The sequence below is a fragment of the Haemorhous mexicanus genome, chromosome 1 (genome assembly GCF_027477595.1).
Source record: "Haemorhous mexicanus isolate bHaeMex1 chromosome 1, bHaeMex1.pri, whole genome shotgun sequence".
NCBI lineage: Eukaryota > Metazoa > Chordata > Aves > Passeriformes > Fringillidae > Haemorhous > Haemorhous mexicanus.
This window is the reverse complement of record NC_082341.1, coordinates 158215881-158236044: the sequence shown is the minus strand read 5'-3', so window position 1 is coordinate 158236044 and position 20164 is coordinate 158215881. Positions and strand designations below refer to the sequence as shown.

Genomic DNA, 20164 nt, shown 5'->3' with positions numbered 1-20164 from the left:
CCAGGGGGGACAGGTGAGGTCACCTGGGGGGACAGCTGAGGTCACCTGGGGGTCACACACACCAGGGGGGGGGACAGCTGAGCTCACCTGGGGGGACAGCTGAGGTCATCTGGGGGGCACACACACACCTGGGGGTCACACACACACCTGGGGGTCACACACACACCTGGGGGTCACACACACCTGAGTGGGGCCAGGTGAGGTCACCTGGGGGACACATGAGGTCACCTGGGGGTCACACACCTGGGGGTCACACACACCAGGGGGGACAGGTGCGGTCACCTGGGGGACAGGTGAGGTCATCTGGGCATCACACACACACCTGGGGGTCACACACACCTGGGGGTCACACACACCAAGGGGGGGGACAGGTGAGGTCATCTGGGGGTCACACACACACCTGGGGGTCACACATACACCTGGGAGGGACAGGTGAGGTCACCTGGGGGTCACACACACACCTGGGGGGGACAGGTGAGCTCACCTGGGGGACAGGTGAGGTCATCTGGGGGACAGGTGAGGTCATCTGGGGGACAGGTGAGGTCACTTGGGTGTTTCACACACACCTGAGGGGGGACAGGTGAGCTCACCTGCGGGACACATGAGGTCACCTGGGGGTCACACGCACCTGAGGGGACAGGTGAGCTCCCCTGCGGGACAGGTGAGGTCACCTGGGGGTCACACATACACCTGGGAGTCACACACACCTGGAGGGGGTCACACACACCTGGGGGACACAGGTGAGGTCACCTGGGGGTCACACACACCTGGGGGTAACACACACCTGGGAGGACAGGTGAGGTCACCTGGGGGTCACACACACACCTGGGGATCACACACACCTGGGGGGGACAGGTGAGGTCACCTGGGGGTCACACACACCTGGGGGGACAGGTGAGGTCACCTGGGGGTCACACACACACCTGGGGGTCACACACACACCTGGGGGGACAGGTGAGCTCACCTGCGGGACACGTGAGGTCACCTGGGGGTCACACACACCTGGGGGGACAGGTGAGGTCACCTGGGGGACACGTGAGGTCATCTGGGGGTCACACACACCTGGGGGGGACAGGTGAGGTCACCTGGGGGTCACACACACCTGGGGGGGACAGGTGAGGTCACCTGGGGGTCACACACACCTGGGGGGGACAGGTGAGGTCACCTGGGGGTCACACACACCTGAGAGGGGACAGGTGAGCTCACCTGACGGACACATGAGGTCACCTGGGGGCCACACACACCTGGGGGTCACACACACCTGGGGGGACAGGTGAGGTCACCTGGGGGCCACACACACACCTGGGGGTCACACACACCAAGGGGGGGGACAGGTGAGGTCACTTGGGGGAACAGGTGAGGTCACTTGGGAGTCACACACACCTGGGGGACACAGGTGAGGTCATCTGGGGGGTCTCACACCTGGGGGGGTCACACACACCTGGGGGTCTCACACCTGGGGGTCTCACACACACCTGGGGGGGGTGTCACACACACCTGGAGGGGTCACACACACCTGGGGGGGGTCACACACACCTGGGGGGGGTCACACACACCTGGGGGGGTCACAGACACCTGGGGGACACAGGTGAGGTCATCTGGGGGTCTCACACACACCTGGGGGGGGGTCACACACACCTGGGGGGGTCACACACACCTGGGGGTCACACACACCTGAGGAGAGGTCACACACCCCCCCCCACACACCTGAGCCCCCCCCTCCCACACCTGAGCCCCTCCCCCACACCTGAACCCTCCCAAATACCTGAGTCCCCCTCACACACCTGAGCCCCTCCCCCAGACACCCCTGAGCCCATCCCCCACCTGAGCACTTCTCCCTACCTCAGCCCCTCCCCCCACCTGAGCCCCTCCCCCACACCTGAGCCCCTCCCCCACCCCTGAGCCCCTCCCCCGTGCCCCTCCCCCTCCCACCTGAGCCCCCCCGTACCCCTCCCTCACACCTGAGCCCCTCCCCCTCGCCTGAGCCCTCCCCCCGTGCCCCTCCCCCTTATCTGAGCCCCTCCCCCTGACACACCTGAGCCTCCCCGTGCCCCCCTCACCTGAGCCCTCCCCCCCGTGCCCCTCCCCCTCACCTGAGCCCCTCCCCCACCCCCGTGCCCCCCTCACCTGAGCCCCCCCGTGCCCCTCCCCCTGACACACCTGAGCCCCCCCCACACCTGAGCCCCTCCCCCACCCCTGAGCCCTCCCCCCGCGCCCCTCCCCCTCACCTGAGCCCCCCCGTGCCCCCCCTCACCTGAGCCCCTCCCCCACCCCCGTGCCCCCCACACCTGAGCCCTCTCCCCGTGCCCCTCCCCCTGACACACCTGAGCCCCCCCACACCTGAGCCCCTCCCCCACCCCCGTGCCCCCCACACCTGAGCCCCTCCCCCCCCCGTGCCCCTCCCCCTGACACACCTGAGCCCCCCCCACACCTGAGCCCCTCCCCCACCCCCGTGCCCTCCCCACCTGAGCCCCTCCCCCGTGCCCCTCCCCCTGACACACCTGAGCCCCCCCACACCTGAGCCCCTCCCCCACCCCCGTGCCCTCCCCACCTGAGCCCCTCCCCCCGTGCCCCTCCCCCTGACACACCTGAGCCCCCCCTCACCTGAGGGCCAGCTCGAACTTGAGGCTCTCCCAGCCCAGGTGCAGCCGCTGCCGCAGGGACCCCCCGGGACCCCCCCGGAGGCGGCTCCAGCTGCGCACGGCGCTGCGGGGGAGGGGCGCGCTCACCTGGGGCTCACCTGAGCTCACCTGAGCTCACCTGGGTGCCCCAACACCCCCCCAGAGCTCACCTGAGCTCCCCTGGGCACACATGAGGCTCACCTGAGCTCACCTGGGTGCTCCAACACCCCCCAGAGCTCACCTGGGCTCACCTGGGGCTCACCTGGGCACGCCTGGGTGCCCCAACACCCCCCAGAGCTCACCTGAGCTCCCCTGGGCACACCTGGGCCTCACCTGGGCACGCCTGGGTGCCCCAACACCCCCCCAGAGCTCACCTGGGCACACCTGGGGCTCACCTGAGCTCACCTGGGTGCCCCAACACCCCCCCCAGAGCTCACCTGAGCTCACCTGGGCTCACCTGGGGCTCACCTGGGTGCCCCAACACCCCCCCAGAGCTCACCTGAGCTCACCTGGGCACACCTGAGCACACCTGGGCACACCTGGGTGCACCAACACCCCCCAGGGCTCATCTGGGGCTCACCTGGGCACACCTGGGTGCCCCAACACCCCCCCAGAGCTCACCTGGGCATACCTGGGGCTCACCTGAGCTCACCTGGGTGCCCCAACACCCCCCCAGAGCTCACCTGGAGCTCACCTGGGCTCACCTGAGCTCACCTGGGGCTCACCTGGGTGCCCCAACACGCCCCCCCCCCCCGAGCTCACCTGGGCACACCTGGAGCTCACCTGAGCTCACCTGGGCACACCTGGGTGCCCCAACACCTCCCCCAGAGCTCACCTGGGCACACCTGGGTGCCCCAACACCCCCCAGAGCTCACCTGGAGCTCACCTGGGCACACCTGGGTGCCCCAACACCTGGAGCTCACCTGTCACACACACACACACCTGGGCACACCTGTGACACACATACACACAGAGACACAAACACACCTGTGTCGCATACACACCTGAGCACACCTGGGCACACCTGAGCACACCTGGGCACACCTGAGCACACCTGTCACACACATATACACACAGACACACCTGGGCACGCACACACCTGTCACACACACACACACAGACACACCTGGGCACACCTGGGCCCACCTGTCACACACACCCCCTGGTGTCTCACCTGCGGGCCATGATGCCGTACCTGTCCGCAGGTGCGCCCAGCGCCCCGTGGACACTCCTGACCGTGTTGATGTTGCGGAAGACGAGCAGCGCTCACCTGGGCACACCTGGGCACACCTGAGCTCACCTGGGCACACCTGAGCACACACATACACATACAGACACACCTGGGCACACCTGGGCACACACACATATACACACACACAGACACACCTGGGCACACACACCTGTCATACCGACACAAACACACCTGGGCACACCTGAGCACACCTGAGCACACATATACACACATATAGACACACCTGGGCACACCTGTCACACACAGACACACAGCCACACCTGAGCACACCTGGGCACACCTGAGCTCACCTGTCACACACATATACAGACACAGACACACCTGGGCACACCTGAGCACACCTGAGCACACCTGAGCACACATATACACACACACAGACACACCTGGGCACACCTGAGCACACCTGTCACACACACATACAGACACACAGACACACCTGAGCACACCTGTCACACACACACACAGACACACAGACACACCTGAGCCCACCTGTCACAGACAGACCGACCCCCCTGGTGTCTCACCTGCGGGCCATGATGCCGTACCTGTCCGCAGGTGCGCCCAGCGCCCCGTGGACACTCCTGACCGTGTGGATGTTGCGGAAGACGAGCAGCGCTCACCTGGGCACACCTGGGCACACCTGAGCTCACCTATCACACACATATACCCACACAGACACACCTGGGCACACCTGGGCACACATGTCACACACACAGACACACAGCCACACCTGAGCACACCTGAGCACACCTGTCACAGACACACCTGAGCTCACCTGAGCACGCCTGTCACACACAGACACACCTGGGCACACCTGAGCTCACCTGTCACACACATATACAGACACAGACACACCTGGGCACACCTGAGCACACCTGAGCTCACCTGAGCACACATATACAGACACACAGGCACACCTGGGCACACCTGTCACACACACAGAGACACACAGCCACACCTGAGCACACCTGAGCACACCTGTCACAGACACACCTGAGCTCACCTGAGCACGCCTGTCACACACAGACACACCTGGGCACACCTGAGCTCACCTGTCACACACATATACAGACACAGACACACCTGAGCCCACCTGTCACACACACCCCCCTGGTGTCTCACCTGCGGGCCATGATGCCGTACCTGTCCGCAGGTGCGCCCAGCGCCCCGTGGACACTCCTGACCGTGTGGATGTTGCGGAAGACGAGCAGCGCTCACCTGGGCACACCTGGGCACAGCTGAGCACACATATACACATACAGACACACCTGGGCACACCTGGGCACACCTGAGCACACATATACAGACACACAGACACACCTGGGCACACCTGTCACACACACAGAGACACACAGCCACACCTGAGCACACCTGAGCACACCTGTCACAGACACACCTGAGCTCACCTGAGCACGCCTGTCACACACAGACACACCTGAGCACACCTGAGCACACCTGAGCACACATATACAGACACACCTGGGCCCACCTGTCACACACAAACACACATACAGACACACCTGGGCACACCTGGGCACACCTGTCACACACACATACAGACACACAGCCACACCTGAGCACACACACACCTGTCACACCAACACAAACACACCTGGGCACACCTGAGCACAGTCTGAGCTCTCACCTGCGGGCCATGATGCCGTACCTGTCCGCAGGTGCGCCCAGCGTCCCGTGGACACTCCTGACCGTGTGGATGTTGTGGGAGACGAGCAGCGCTCACCTGGGCACACCTGGGCACACCTGAGCACACCTGTCACACACATATACAGACACAGACACACCTGGGCACACCTGAGCACACCTGAGCACACCTGAGCACACATATACAGACACACAGACACACCTGAGCACACCTGTCACACACACAGAGACACACAGCCACACCTGAGCACACCTGAGCACACCTGTCACAGACACACCTGAGCTCACCTGAGCACGCCTGTCACACACAGACACACCTGAGCACACCTGAGCACACCTGAGCACACATATACAGACACACCTGGGCCCACCTGTCACACACAAACACACATACAGACACACCTGGGCACACCTGGGCACACCTGTCACACACATATACAGACACACAGACACACCTGAGCACACACCTGTCACACACACATACAGACACACAGCCACACCTGAGCACACACACACCTGTCACACCAACACAAACACACCTGGGCACACCTGAGCACAGTCTGAGCTCTCACCTGCGGGCCATGATGCCGTACCTGTCCGCAGGTGCGCCCAGCGCCCCGTGGACACTGCGGACCGTGTTGATGTTGCGGAAGACGAGCAGCGCTCACCTGGGCACACCTGGGCACACAAACACACACATACACACACAGACACACCTGGGCACACCTGGGCACACCTGTCACACACACAGACACACAGCCACACCTGAGCACACCTGAGCACACCTGTCACAGACACACCTGAGCTCACCTGAGCACGCCTGTCACACACAGACACACCTGGGCACACCTGGGCACACAAACACACACATACACACACAGACACACCTGGGCACACCTGTGACACAGAGACACAGACAGACACACTGGGGCACACCTGGGCACACACACCTGTCATACCGACACAAACACACCTGGGCGCACCTGAGCACACCTGAGCACACATATACACACACACAGACACACCTGTCACACACACACACACAGACGCACCTGGGCACACCTGAGCACACCTGCGACACACATATGTACACACACAGACACACCTGGGCACACGTGAGCACACCTGACCTCACCTATCACACACACACACACACACGGAGACACACCTGAGCACGCCTGAGCACACCTGTGACACAGAGACACACACAGCCACAAACACACCTGAGCACACCTGAGCCCACCTGTCACAGACCGACCCCCCGGTGTCTCACCTGCGGGCCATGATGCCGTACCTGCCCGCAGGTGCGCCCAGCGCCCCGTGGACACTCCTGACCGTGTGGATGTTGCGGAAGACGAGCAGCGCTCACCTGGGCACACCTGGGCACACAAACACACACATACACACACAGACACACCTGGGCACACCTGGGCACACACATACACATACAGACACACCTGGGCACACCTGTCACACACACAGACACACAGCCACACCTGAGCACACCTGAGCACACCTGTCACAGACGCACCTGAGCTCACCTGTCACACACATATACAGACACAGACACACCTGGGCACACCTGAGCACACCTGAGCACACCTGGGCACACCTGAGCACACATATACAGACACACAGACACACCTGAGCACACCTGAGCACACCTGAGCACACATATACAGACACACAGACACACCTGGGCACACCTGAGCACACCTGAGCACACATATACAGACACACAGACACACCTGAGCACACCTGAGCACACCTGTCACACACATATACAGACACAGACACACCTGAGCACACCTGAGCACACCTGAGCACACCTGAGCACACATATACAGACACACAGACACACCTGAGCACACCTGGGCACACACAGACACACCTGGGCACACCTGAGCCCACCTGTCACACACAGACCCCCCCTGGTGTCTCACCTGCGGGCCATGATGCCGTACCTGCCCGCAGGTGCGCCCAGCGCCCCGTGGACACTCCTGACCGTGTGGATGTTGTGGAAGACGAGCAGCGCTCACCTGGGCACACCTGGGCACACCTGGGCACACATATACACACACACAGACACACCTGAGCACACCTGGGCACACCTGAGCACAAATATACAGACACACAGACACACCTGAGCACACCTGAGCACAGCTGTGACACACACAGACACACCTGGGCACACCTGAGCCCACCTGTCACACACAGACCCCCCCTGGTGTCTCACCTGTGGGCCATGATGCCGTACCTGTCCGCAGGTGCGCCCAGCGCCCCGTGGACACTGCGAACCGTGTTGATGTTGTGGGAGACGAGCAGTGCTCACCTGGGCACACCTGGGCACACACATACACACATACACACACAGACACACCTGGGCACACCTGGGCACACCTGAGCTCACCTGTCACACACATATACAGACACACACACACACACCTGGGCACACCTGGGCACACCTGAGCACACACATACACACACAGCCACACCTGGGCCCACCTGAGCACACCTGTCACACACAGACACACCTGGGCACACACAGACACACCTGAGCACACCTGTCACACACAGACAGACCCCCCTGGTGTCTCACCTGCGGGCCATGATGCCGTACCTGCCCGCAGGTGCGCCCAGCGCCCCGGGGACACTCCTGACCGTGTGGATGTTGCGGAAGACGAGCAGCGCTCACCTGGGCACACCTGGGCACAACTGAGCTCACCTGTCACACACATATACACACACACAGACACACCTGGGCACACCTGAGCACACCTGAGCACACATATACAGACACACAGACACCCTGGGCACACCTGTCACACACACAGACACACAGCCACAGCTGAGCTCACCTGAGCACGCCTGTCACACACAGACACACCTGGGCACACCTGAGCTCACCTGTCACACACATATACAGACACAGACACACCTGGGCACACCTGGGCACACACATACACATACAGACACACCTGGGCACACCTGTCACACACACAGACACACAGCCACACCTGGGCACACCTGAGCACACCTGTCACAGACACACCTGAGCTCACCTGAGCACGCCTGTCACACACAGACACACCTGGGCACACCTGAGCTCACCTGTCACACAGACATACACACACACAGACACACCTGAGCACACCTGTCACACACATACACAGCCACACCTGGGCACACCTGAGCACACCTGAGCTCACCTGTCACACACACACACACACACAGAGACACACCTGAGCACGCCTGAGCACACCTGTGACACAGAGACACACACACACACACCTGAGCACACCTGAGCACACATATACAGACACACAGACACACCTGAGCACACACACACACACCTGAGCACACCTGAGCCCACCTGTCACACCCAGACCGACCCCCCGGTGTCTCACCTGCGGGCCATGATGCCGTACCTGTCCGCAGGTGCGCCCAGCGCCCCGTGGACACTCCGGACCGTGTTGATGTTGCGGAAGACGAGCAGCATGGGGCGGGGCAGCGCCCGCAGCACCTGCACCAGGTGCGGGAAGCGCCGCGCCGCCATGCTCTGCATGTAGGCCCGCTCCTCGGCGCTCAGGTGACCCTCGGGGGCGCCCCGCAGGTGAGCCCCGGCCGCCTCCAGGTGAGCGCCCAGGTGAGAGCCGGGCGGGCCCAGCAGGCGGGAGTCGCGGCCCAGGGGGCGCTGCAGCAGCATCTCCGAGAAGAGCAGGTAGTCTGGGGGGACAGGTGAGGCACAGCTGAGCCCCAGGTGTGCCCCAGGTGTGCCCAGGTGACCCCCAGGTAACCCCAGAACCAGGTGACCCCCAGGTAACCCCAGAGCTGCAGCAGCATCTCCGAGAAGAGCAGGTAGTCTGGGGGGACAGGTGAGGCACAGGTGAGCCCCAGGTGTGCCCCAGGTGTGCCCAGGTGTGCCCAGGTGACCCCCAAGTAACCCCCAGGTAACCCCAGAGCTGCAGCAGCATCTCCGAGAAGAGCAGGTAGTCTGGGGGGACAGGTGAGGCACAGGTGACCCCCAGGTAACCCCAGGTGTGCCCAGGTGTGCCCAGGTGACCTCCCCAGGTAACCCCAGGTGTGCCCAGGTGTGCCCAGGTGACCTCCCCAGGTGTACCCAGCTGTGCCCAGGTAACCCCAGAGCTGCAGCAGCATCTCCGAGAAGAGCAGGTAGTCTGGGGGGACAGGTGAGGCACAGGTAACCCCCAGGTGACCCTCAGGTGAGCCCCAGGTGTGCCCAGGTGACCCCAGGTGACCCCAGCACCAACTAATCCCCAGATAACCCCAGGTAAGCTCTGGTGACCCTCAGGTAACCCTCAGGTGACCCCAGGCGACTCCCAGGTGTGCCCAGGTGACCCCAGGTAATGCCAAGTGACCCCAGGTAACCCCCAGGTAACCCCAGGTGTGCCCAGGTAATGCCAGGTAACCCTCAGGTGACCCCAGGTGACTCCCAGGTGTGCCCAGGTAATGCCAGGTGACCCCCAGGTAACCCCCAGGTGACCCCAGGTAATGCCAGGTAACCCTCATGTGACCCCAGGTGATCCCCCCAGGTAACCCCAGAGCTGCAGCAGCATCTCCGAGAAGAGCAGGTAGTCTGGGGGGACAGGTGAGGCACAGGTGAGCCCCAGGTGACCCCCAGGTGACCCTCAGGTGTGCCCAGGTGACCCCAGGTAACCCCAGCACCAACTAATCCCCAGATAACCCCAGGTAAGCTCTGGTGACCCTCAGGTAACCCTCAGGTGACCCCAGGCGACTCCCAGGTGTGCCCAGGTGACCCCAGATAATGCCAGGTGACCCCCAGGTAACCCCCAGGTAACCCCAGGTGTGCCCAGGTAATGCCAGGTAACCCCCAGGTAACCCCAGGTGTGCCCAGGTAATGCCAGGTAACCCTCAGGTGACCCCAGGTGACTCCCAGGTGTGCCCAGGTAATGCCCAGGTAATGCCAAGTAACCCCCAGGTAACCCCAGGTGATCCCCCCAGGTAACCCCAGGTGTGCCCAGGTAACCCCAGAGCTGCAGCAGCATCTCCGAGAAGAGCAGGTAGTCTGGGGGGACAGGTGAGGCACAGGTGACCCCCAGGTGTGCCCAGGTGTGCCCAGGTAACCCCAGATCCAGGTGTGCCCAGGTGACCCCCAGGTAACCCCAGAGCTGCAGCAGCATCTCCGAGAAGAGCAGGTAGTCTGGGGGGACAGGTGAGGCACAGGTGACCCCCAGGTGACCCCCAGGTGTGCCCAGGTGTGCCCAGGTAACCCCAGAGCTGCAGCATCTCTGAGAAGAGCAGGTAGTCTGGGGGGACAGGTGAGGCACAGGTGACCCCCAGGTGACCCCCAGGTGTGCCCAAAACCCCCCAGGTGTGCCCAGGTGTGTCCAGGTGACCCCAAAACCCCCAGGTGTGCCCGGGTGTGTCCAGGTGACCCCCAAACCCCCCAGGTGACCCCCAGGTGACCCCAAAACCCCCCAGGTGTGCCCAGGTGACAAAACCCCCAGGTGAGCCCCAGATGTGCCCAGGTGACCCCCAGGTGACCCCAAAACCCCCCAGGTGTGCCCAGGTGACCCCAAAACCCCCAGGTGAGCCCCAGGTGTGCCCAGGTGACCCCCAGGTGATCCCAAAACCCCCCAGGTGTGCCCAGCTGTGCCCAGGTGACCCCAAAACCCCCCAGGTGTGCCCAGCTGTGCCCAGGTGACCCCAAAACCCCCCAGGTGTGCCCAGGTGTGCCCAGGTGACCCCAGGTGCCCCCCATAATTTTGGGCTCCCGTCCCCCATTTTTGGGGTTCCTTTGGACCCCCCCAGGGACATTTTGGGGTCCCTCAGGGACATTTTGGGTTATTTGGGGTCAGTTTTTGGGGTGCCCCTCACCCTGCACCCCCAGATTTTGGGGTCCCATTCTGGGGTCCCTCAGGGACATTTCGGGGCTTTTTTGGAGTCCCCCCACCCCATTTTTGGGGTTCTTTTGGGGTCTCTCAGGGATATTCTGGGGTTATTTGGGGTCCAGTTTTGGGGTCCCTCTCCCCCTTTGGGCTCCTAGTTTTGGGGTCCCTCATGGACATTTTGGGGTTATTTGGGGTCCGTTTTTGGGGTTCTTTTTGGGGTGCCCCTCTCCCTGCACCCCCAGATTTTGGGGTCCCATTCTGGGGTCCCTCAGGGCCATTTTGGGCTATTTTGGGGTGTTTGGGGTCAGTTTTTGGGGTGCCCCTCACCTGCACCCCCACATTTTGGGGTCCCATTCTGGGGTCCCTCAGAGACATTTTGGGGTGTTTGGGGTCAGATTTTGGGGTCCCCTCACCCTGCACCTCCAGTTCAGCCGCCCTGTCCCTCAGGGACATTTTGGGGTCCATTTTTGGGGTCCCTCAGGGCTGTTTTAGGGTCCCCCCACCCCATTTTTTGGGGTTCTTTTGGGGTCCTCCCAACCCATTTTTGGGGTCCCTCAGGGACAATTTGGGGTATTTGGGGTCAGTTTTTGGGGTCTCCCTTCCCCTGCACCCCCAGATTTTGGGGTCCCATTCTGGGGTCCCTAATGGACATTTTGGGGTGTTTGGGGTCAGATTTTGGGGTGCCCCTTCCCCTGTACCCCCACATTCTGGGGTCCCTCAGGGCTATTTGGGGGTCACATTTTGGGGTGTTTGGGGTCAGTTTTTGGGGTCCCCTCACCCTGCACCCCCACATTTTGGGGTCCCATTTTGGGGTCCCTCAGGGACATTTTGGGGTCCGTCTTTGGGGTCTCCCACCCCATTTTTGGGGGGTCCCATTTTGGGGTTCCTCAGGGACATTTTGGGGTTATTTTGGGGTATTTGGGGCCAGTTTTTGGGGTGCCCCTCACCCTGCACCCCCACATTTTGGGGTCCCATTCTGGGGTCCCTAATGGACATTTTGGGGTATTTGGGGTCAGATTTTGGGTTGCCCTCACCTTGCACCCCCAGTTCACCCGCCCTGTCCCTCAGGGATATTTTGGGGTTATTTTGGGGTGTTTGGGGTCAGTTTTTGGGGTGCCCCTCACCCTGCACCCCCAGATTTTGGGGTCCCATTCTGGGCTCCCTCAGGGCCATTTTGGGGTTATTTTGGGGTGTTTGGGGTCAGATTTTGGGGTCCCCTCACCCTGCACCCCCACATTTTGGGGTCCCTCAGGGCTATTTGGGGGTCACATTTTGGGGTGTTTGGGGTCAGTTTTTGGGGTCCCCCTCACCCTGCACCCCCAGCTCGGCCGCCCTGTATGTCAGGGATATTTTGGGATATTTTGGGGTTTTTGGGCTCAGTTTTTGGGGTGCCCCTCACCCTGCACCCCCACATTTTGGGGTCCCATTTTGGGGTCCCTCAGGGACATTTTGGGGTCCGTCTTTGGGGTCTCCCACCCCATTTTTGGGGGGGTCCCATTCTGGGCTCCCTCAGGGCCATTCTTGGGATATTTTGGGGTATTTGGGGTCAGTTTTTGGGGTGCCCCTCACCCTGCACCCCCAGATTTTGGGGTCCCATTCTGGGGTCCCTCAGGGCTATTTGGGGGTCACATTTTGGGGTGTTTGGGGTCAGATTTTGGGGTCCCCTCACCCTGCACCCCCAGCTTGGCCGCCCTGTCCCTCAGGGATATTTTGGGGGTCCCCCCACCCCATTTTTTGGGGTTCCTTTGGGGTCCATTTTTTGGTTCCCTCAGGGCCATTTTGGGGTCACATTTTGGGGTGTTTGGGGTCAGATTTTGGGGTGTCCCTCACCCTGCCTCCCCAGATTTTGGGGTCCCATTCTGGGGTCCCTCAGGGACATTTTGGGGTGTTTGGGGTCAGTTTTTGGGGTCCCCCTCTCCCTGCACCCCCAGATTTTGGGGTCCCATTCTGGGGTCCCTCAGGTTATTTTGGGGTTATTTTGGGCTATTTGGGGTCAGATTTTGGGGTGCCCCTTCCCCTGCACCCCCAGATTCTGGGGTCCCATTTTGGGGTCACATTTTGGGTTATTTGGGGTCAGTTTTTGGGGTGCGCCTCACCCTGCACCCCCAGATTTTGGGGTCCCATTCTGGGGTCACTCAGGGATATTTTGGGGTGTTTGGGGTCAGTTTTTGGGGTGGTCTTCCCCTGCACCCCCACATTTTGGGGTCCCTCAGGGCTATTTGGGGGTCACATTTTGGGGTGTTTGGGGTCAGATTTTGGGGACCCCCTCACCCTGCACCCCCAGCTCGGCCGCCCTGTATGTCAGGGATATTTTGGGATATTTTGGGGTATTTGGGGTCAGTTTTTGGGGTCCCCCTCACCCTGCACCCCCAGATTTTGGGGTCCCATTCTGGGCTCCCTCAGGGACATTTTGGGGTCCGTCTTTGGGGTCTCCCACCCCATTTTTGGGGGGTCCCATTTTGGGGTTCCTCAGGGACATTTTGGGTTATTTTGGGCTATTTGGGGTCAGATTTTGGGGTGTCCCTCACCCTGCACCCCCACATTTTGGGGTCCCATTCTGGGGTCCCTCAGGGCCATTCTTGGGATATTTTGGGGTGTTTGGGGTCAGATTTTGGGGTCCCCCTCACCCTGCACCCCCAGCTCGGCCGCCCTGTATGTCAGGGATATTTTGGGATATTTTGGGGTTTTTGGGGTCAGTTTTTGGGGTGCCCCTTCCCCTGCACCCCCACATTTTGGGGTCCCATTCTGGGGTCCCTCAGGGATATTTGGGGGTCACATTTTGGGGTGTTTGAGGTCAGTTTTTGGGGTGCCCCTCACCCTGCACCCCCCACGTTTTGGGGTCCCATTTTGGGGTCCCCCAGGGACATTTTGGGGTTATTTGGGGTCAGATTTTGGGGTCCCCTCACCCTGCACCCCCAGATTTTGGGGTCCCATTCTGGGGTCCCTAATGGACATTTTGGGGTTATTTGGGGTCAGATTTTGGGGTCCCCCTCACCCTGCACCCCCAGCTCGGCCGCCCTGTCCCTCAGGGATATTTTGGGATATTTTGGGGTGTTTGGGGTCAGTTTTTGGGGTGCCCCTTCCCCTGCACCCCCAGATTTTGGGGTCCCATTCTGGGCTCCCTCAGGGCTATTTTGGGGTCACATTTTGGGGTGTTTGGGGTCAGTTTTTGGGGTCCCCCTCACCCTGCACCCCCAAATTTTGGGGTCCCTTTTTGGGGTCCCTCAGGGCTATTTCGGGGCTGTTTTGGGGTCCCCCCACCCCATTTTTTGGGGTTCTTTTGGGGTCTCTCAGGGATATTCTGGGGTTATTTGGGGTTCATTTTGGGGGTCAGTTTTTGGGGTGCCCCTTCCCCTGCACCCCCAGATTTTGGGGTCCCATTCTGGGGTCCCTCAGGGCTATTTGGGGGTCACATTTTGGGGTGTTTGGGGTCAGTTTTTGGGGTGCCTCTTCCCCTGCACCCCCACATTTTGGGGTCCCTTTTTGGGGTCCCTCAGGGCCATTTTGGGGTTATTTTGGGGTGTTTGGGGTCAGTTTTTGGGGTGCCATTCTGGGGTCCCTCAGGGACATTTTGGGGTATTTGGGGTCAGTTTTTGGGTTGCCCCTTCCCCTGCACCCCCAGATTTTGGGGTCCCATTCTGGGGTCCCTCAGGGCTATTTGGGGGTCACATTTTGGGGTGTTTGGGGTCAGTTTTTGGGGTGCCCCTCACCCTGCACCCCCAGATTTTGGGGTCCCATTCTGCGCTCCCTCAGGGACATTTTGGGGTCCGTCTTTGGGGTCTCCCACCCCATTTTTGGGGGGGTCCCATTTTGGGGTCCCACAGGGACATTTTGGGCTATTTTGGGGTGTTTGGGGTCAGATTTTGGGGTCCCCCTCTCCCTGCACCCCCACATTTTGGGGTCCCTTTTTGGGGTCCCTCAGGGCAATTTTGGGGCTGTTTTGGGGTCCCCCCACCCCATTTTTTGGGGTTCTTTTGGGGTCTCTCAGGGATAGTTTGGGGTTATTTGGGATCCAGTTTTGGGGTCCCTCTCCCCCTTTGGGCTCCTAGTTTTGGGGTCCCTCATGGACATTTTGGGGTTATTTGGGGTCCGTTTTTGGGGTTCTTTTTGGGGTCCCCCTCTCCCTGCACCCCCAGATTTTGGGGTCCCATTCTGGGGTCCCTCAGGGCCATTTTGGGGTATTTGGGGTCAGTTTTTGGGGCGCCCCTCACCCTGCATCCCCACATTTTGGGGTCCCATTTTGGGCTCCCTCAGGGCTATTTTGGGGTATTTGGGGTCAGTTTTTGGGGCGCCCCTCACCCTGCACCCCCAGTTCGGCCGCCCTGTCCCTCAGGGATATTTTGGGGTCCATTTTTGGGGTCCCTCAGGGACATTTTGGAGTCCCCCCACCCCATTTTTTGGGGTTCTTTTGGGGTCCCTCAGGGTTCCTTTGGGGTCCATTTTTGAGTTCCCTCAGGGACATTTTGGGGCTATTTTGGGGTGTTTGGGGTCAGTTTATGGGGTGCCCCTGCCCCCCCAGATTTTGGGGTCCCATTCTGGGGTCCCTCAGGGATAGTTTGGGGTGTTTGGGGTCAGTTTTTGGGGTCCCCCTTCCCCTGCACCCCCAGATTTTGGGGTCCCATTTTTGGGCTCCCTCAGGGCTATTTGGGGGTCACATTTTGGGGTGTTTGGGGTCAGTTTTTGGGGTGCCCCTCACCCTGCACCCCCAGCTCGGCCGCCCTGTCCCTCAGGGCTATTTTGGGGTCACATTTTGGGGTGTTTGGGGTCAGTTTTTGGGGTGCCCCTTCCCCTGCACCCCCACATTTTGGGGTCCCTCAGGGCTACTTTGGGGTCACATTTTGGGGTATTTGGGGTCAGTTTTTGGGGTCCCCTCACCCTGCACCCCCAGCTCGGCTGCCCTCTCCCTCAGAGCCATTTTGGGGTTATTTTGGGGTGTTTGGGGTCAGATTTTGGGGTCCCCTCACCCTGCACCCCCACATTTTGGGGTCCCTCAGGGCTATTTGGGGGTCACATTTTGGGGTGTTTGGGGTCAGATTTTGGGGTCCCCTCACCCTGCACCCCCAGTTCAGCCGCCCTGTCCCTCAGGGATATTTTGGGATATTTTGGGGTGTTTGGGGTCAGTTTTTGGGGTGCCCCTCTCCCTGCACCCCCACATTTTGGGGTCCCATTCTGGGCTCCCTCAGGGACATTTTGGGGTCAGTTTTTGGGGTTATTTGGGGTCAGTTTTTGGGGTGCCCCTTCCCCTGCACCCCCAGATTTTGGGGTCCCATTTTGGGGTCCCTAATGGACATTTTGGGTTATTTGGGGTCAGATTTTGGGGTGCCCCTCACCCTGCACCCCCAGATTTTGGGGTCCCATTCTGGGCTCCCTCAGGGCCATTCTTGGGATATTTTGGGGTATTTGGGGTCAGTTTTTGGGGTCCCCCTCACCCTGCACCCCCAGCTCGGCCGCCCTGTATGTCAGGGATATTTTGGGATATTTTGGGGTTTTTGGGGTCAGATTTTGGGGTGCCCCTCACCCTGCACCCCCACATTTTGGGGTCCCATTCTGGGGTCCCTCAGGGATAGTTTGGGGTCCGTCTTTGGGGTCTCCCCACCCCATTTTTTGGGGTCCCATTTTGGGGTTCCTCAGGGACATTTTGGGGTTATTTGGGGTCAGTTTTTGGGGTGCCCCTCACCCTGCACCCCCAGATTTTGGGGTCCCATTCTGGGGTCCCTCAGGGACATTTTGGGGTCACATTTTGGGGTATTTGGGGTCAGTTTTTGGGGTGCCCCTCACCCTGCACCCCCACATTTTGGGGTCCCATTTTGCGCTCCCTCAGGGCTATTTGGGGTCACATTTTGGGGTGTTTGGGGTCAGTTTTTGGGGTCCCTCAGGGCTATTTGGGGGTCACATTTTGGGGTGTTTGGGGTCAGATTTTGGGGTCCCTCAGGGCTATTTGGGGGGTCACATTTTGGGGTATTTGGGGTCAGATTTTGGGGTGCCCTCACCCTGCACCCCCAGCTCGGCCGCCCTGTCCCTCATGCCGTGGCGGTCCCGCAGCACGATCGCTCTCCAGAGCCCGCACAGCGACAGCCGGTCCCTGCAGGGGCGGGGGGGGGGACACGATTTTGGGGACCCCCTCCCAAATTTGGGGACCCCCTAGATTTGGAAACACCCCCCCCCAAATAAATTTAGGGTCCCCCCAGCGGATTTGAGGATTTCCTCTCTGCTTTTGGGGTTCCCCCCCCAATTTTGGGATTGCCCCCTTTATTTTGGGGACGCCCCCTCAGGGGTTTTGGGGTCACCCCCAAATTTGGGGACCCCCCCCCCCGATTTGGGGTCACCCCACAAATTTTTGGGGTTCCCACCACAAATTTTGGGATTTCCCCCCCCTTTTTTGGGCTCCCCCCCGGGTGTTTTGGGGTCCCCACCCCCGGAAATTTTTGGGGTCCCCCCCCGTCCATTTTTGGGGTCCCCCCGGTGATTTTGGGGTCCCCCCAATTTTGAAACCCCCCCCTCAATTTTTAGGACCACCCGGTGATTTCGGGCCGATTTTGGGGTCCCCCCTCCCCATTTTTAGGGTCCCCCTCCCCCATTTTGGGTTCCCCCCCATTTTTGGGGTCCCCCCCCCATTTTGAAATTTCCCCCCCAATTTTTGGGGTCCCCCCGGTGATTTCGGGCCGATTTTGGGATTCCCCCTCCCCATTTTTAGGGTCCCCCTCCCCCATTTTGGGTCCCCCCCAATTTTTGGGGTCCCCCCCATTTTTGGGGTCCCCCCGCTGATTTTGGGGTCCCCCCAAGTTTTAGAATTTCCCCCTCAATTTTTGGGGTCCCCCCAGTGATTTCGGGCCGATTTTGGGGTCCCCCCTCCCCATTTTTAGGGTCCCCCTCCCCCATTCTGGGTTCCCCCCCATTTTTTGGGGTCCACCCCCATTTTTGGGGTCCCCCCAATTTTGAAATTCCCCCCTCAATTTTTGGGGTCCCCCCCGGTGATTTCGGGCCGATTTTGGGCTCCCCCGTCCCCATTTTTAGGGTCCCCCTCCCCCATTCTGGGTTCCCCCAATTTTTGGGGTCCCGTCCATTTTTGGGGTCCCCCCCATTTTTGGGGTCCCCCCAATTTAGAAATTCCCCCCTCAATTTTTGGGGTCCCCCCCCAGTGATTTCAGGCCGATTTTGGACTCCCCCCTCCCCATTTTTAGGGTCCCCCTCCCCCATTTTGGGTTCCCCCCCATTTTTGGGGTCCCCCCCGTGATTTTGGGGTCCCCCCCCGTCCATTTTTGGGGTCCCCCCCATTTTTGGGATACCCCCAATTTTGAAATTCCCCCCCCCCTCAATTTTTGGGGTCCCCCCGGTGATTTCGGGCCGATTTTGGGCTCCCCCCTCCCCATTTTTAGGGTCCACCTCCCCCATTCTGGGTTCCCCCCCATTTTTAGGGTCCCCCCATTTTTGGGGTCCCCCAATTTTGAAATTCCCCCCTCAATTTTTGGGGTCCCCCCAGTGATTTCGGGCCGATTTTGGGCTCCCCCCTCCCCATTTTAAGGGTCCCCCTCCCCCATTTTTGGGGTCCCCCCCCATTTTTGGGGTCCCCCCCATTTTTGGGGTCCCCCCCCCATTTTTGGGGTCCCCCCGCTGATTTTGTGGTCCCCCCAATTTTGAAATTTCCCCCCCCTCAATTTTTGGGGTCCCCCCGGTGATTTCAAGCCCATTTTGATCTCCCCCCTCCCCATTTTTAGGCTCCCCCACCCCCATTCTGGGTTCCCCCCCATTTTTGGGGTCCCCCCCCCATTTTGGGTTTCCCCCCCCATTTTTGGGGTCCCCCCCCATTTTTGGGATCCCCCCAATTTTGAAATCCCCCCCCTCAATTTTTAGGACCCCCCGATGATTTCGAGCCCATTTTGGACTCCCCCCTCCCCATTTTTGTGCCCCCCCGGGGCAGTTTTACCCCCCCCCCCCCCATTTTTGGGGTCCCCCAGGTGATTTTTGGGGTCCCCCAGGTGATTTTTGGGGTCCCCCCAGGTGATTTTTGGGGCGCTCACCTCTCGCTCAGGGTCTCGTACAGGCCGTGGTCCAGCAGCACCAGCTGCGCCCCGCCCGTCGGGGCCGCGCCGCACCAGCACTGCGGGACGGGCACCTTGGGGGACCCCCGCATTTGGGGGGACCCCCACCCCATTTCGGGACCCCCTCCCCTTTTTTGGGGACCCCCCCCGGTCATTTTTTGGGGTTCCCCCCCCTTAGTTTCCCTCCATTCCCTTGGAGACCCCCCCCTTTTTTGGGCTTCCCCTTTTTTGGGGGTTCCCCCTTTTTTGGGGTTCCCCTATTTTGAGGACCCCCGGATTTTGGGGGGACCCCCACCCCATTTCGGGACCCCTCCCCTTTTTAGGGGACCCCCCCCTCTCATTGTTTGGGGTTCCCTCCCTTGGATTCCCTCCATTCCCCTTGGAGACCCCCCCTTTATTAGGGACCCCCTTTTTGGGGTTCCGCTATTTTTGGGGACCCTCGGATTTGGGGGGACCCCCACCCCATTTCGGGACCCCTCCCCTTTTTGGGGACCCCCCCCCTCTCATTTTTTGGGGTTCCCCCCCTCGGGTTCCCTCCATTCCCTTTGAAGACCCCCCCCCCTTTTTTGGGGTCCCATTTTTTTTGGGGTTCCCGGGGACCCCCACCCCATTTCGGGACCCCTCCCCTTTTTGGGGGACCCCGCCTCTCATTTTTTGGGGTTCCCCCCCTTGGATTCCCTCCATTCCCTTGGAGACCCCCCCCTTTATTTGGGCTTC

General features: G+C 60.7%; 1 protein-coding gene across 1 annotated transcript in view; it reads right to left on the bottom strand.

Annotated features, from left to right (window-relative positions):
* The window catches only part of ADCK5 (aarF domain containing kinase 5), a 44961-nt gene that overhangs the window by 227 nt on the left and 24570 nt on the right, over positions 1-20164 (bottom strand). Inside the window, 5 exon segments of the mRNA XM_059868660.1 lie at positions 2605-2706; positions 8943-9261; positions 17399-17490; positions 19427-19476; positions 19478-19506. Of these exon segments, the coding sequence (XP_059724643.1) occupies positions 2605-2706; positions 8943-9261; positions 17399-17490; positions 19427-19476; positions 19478-19506 (592 nt within the window).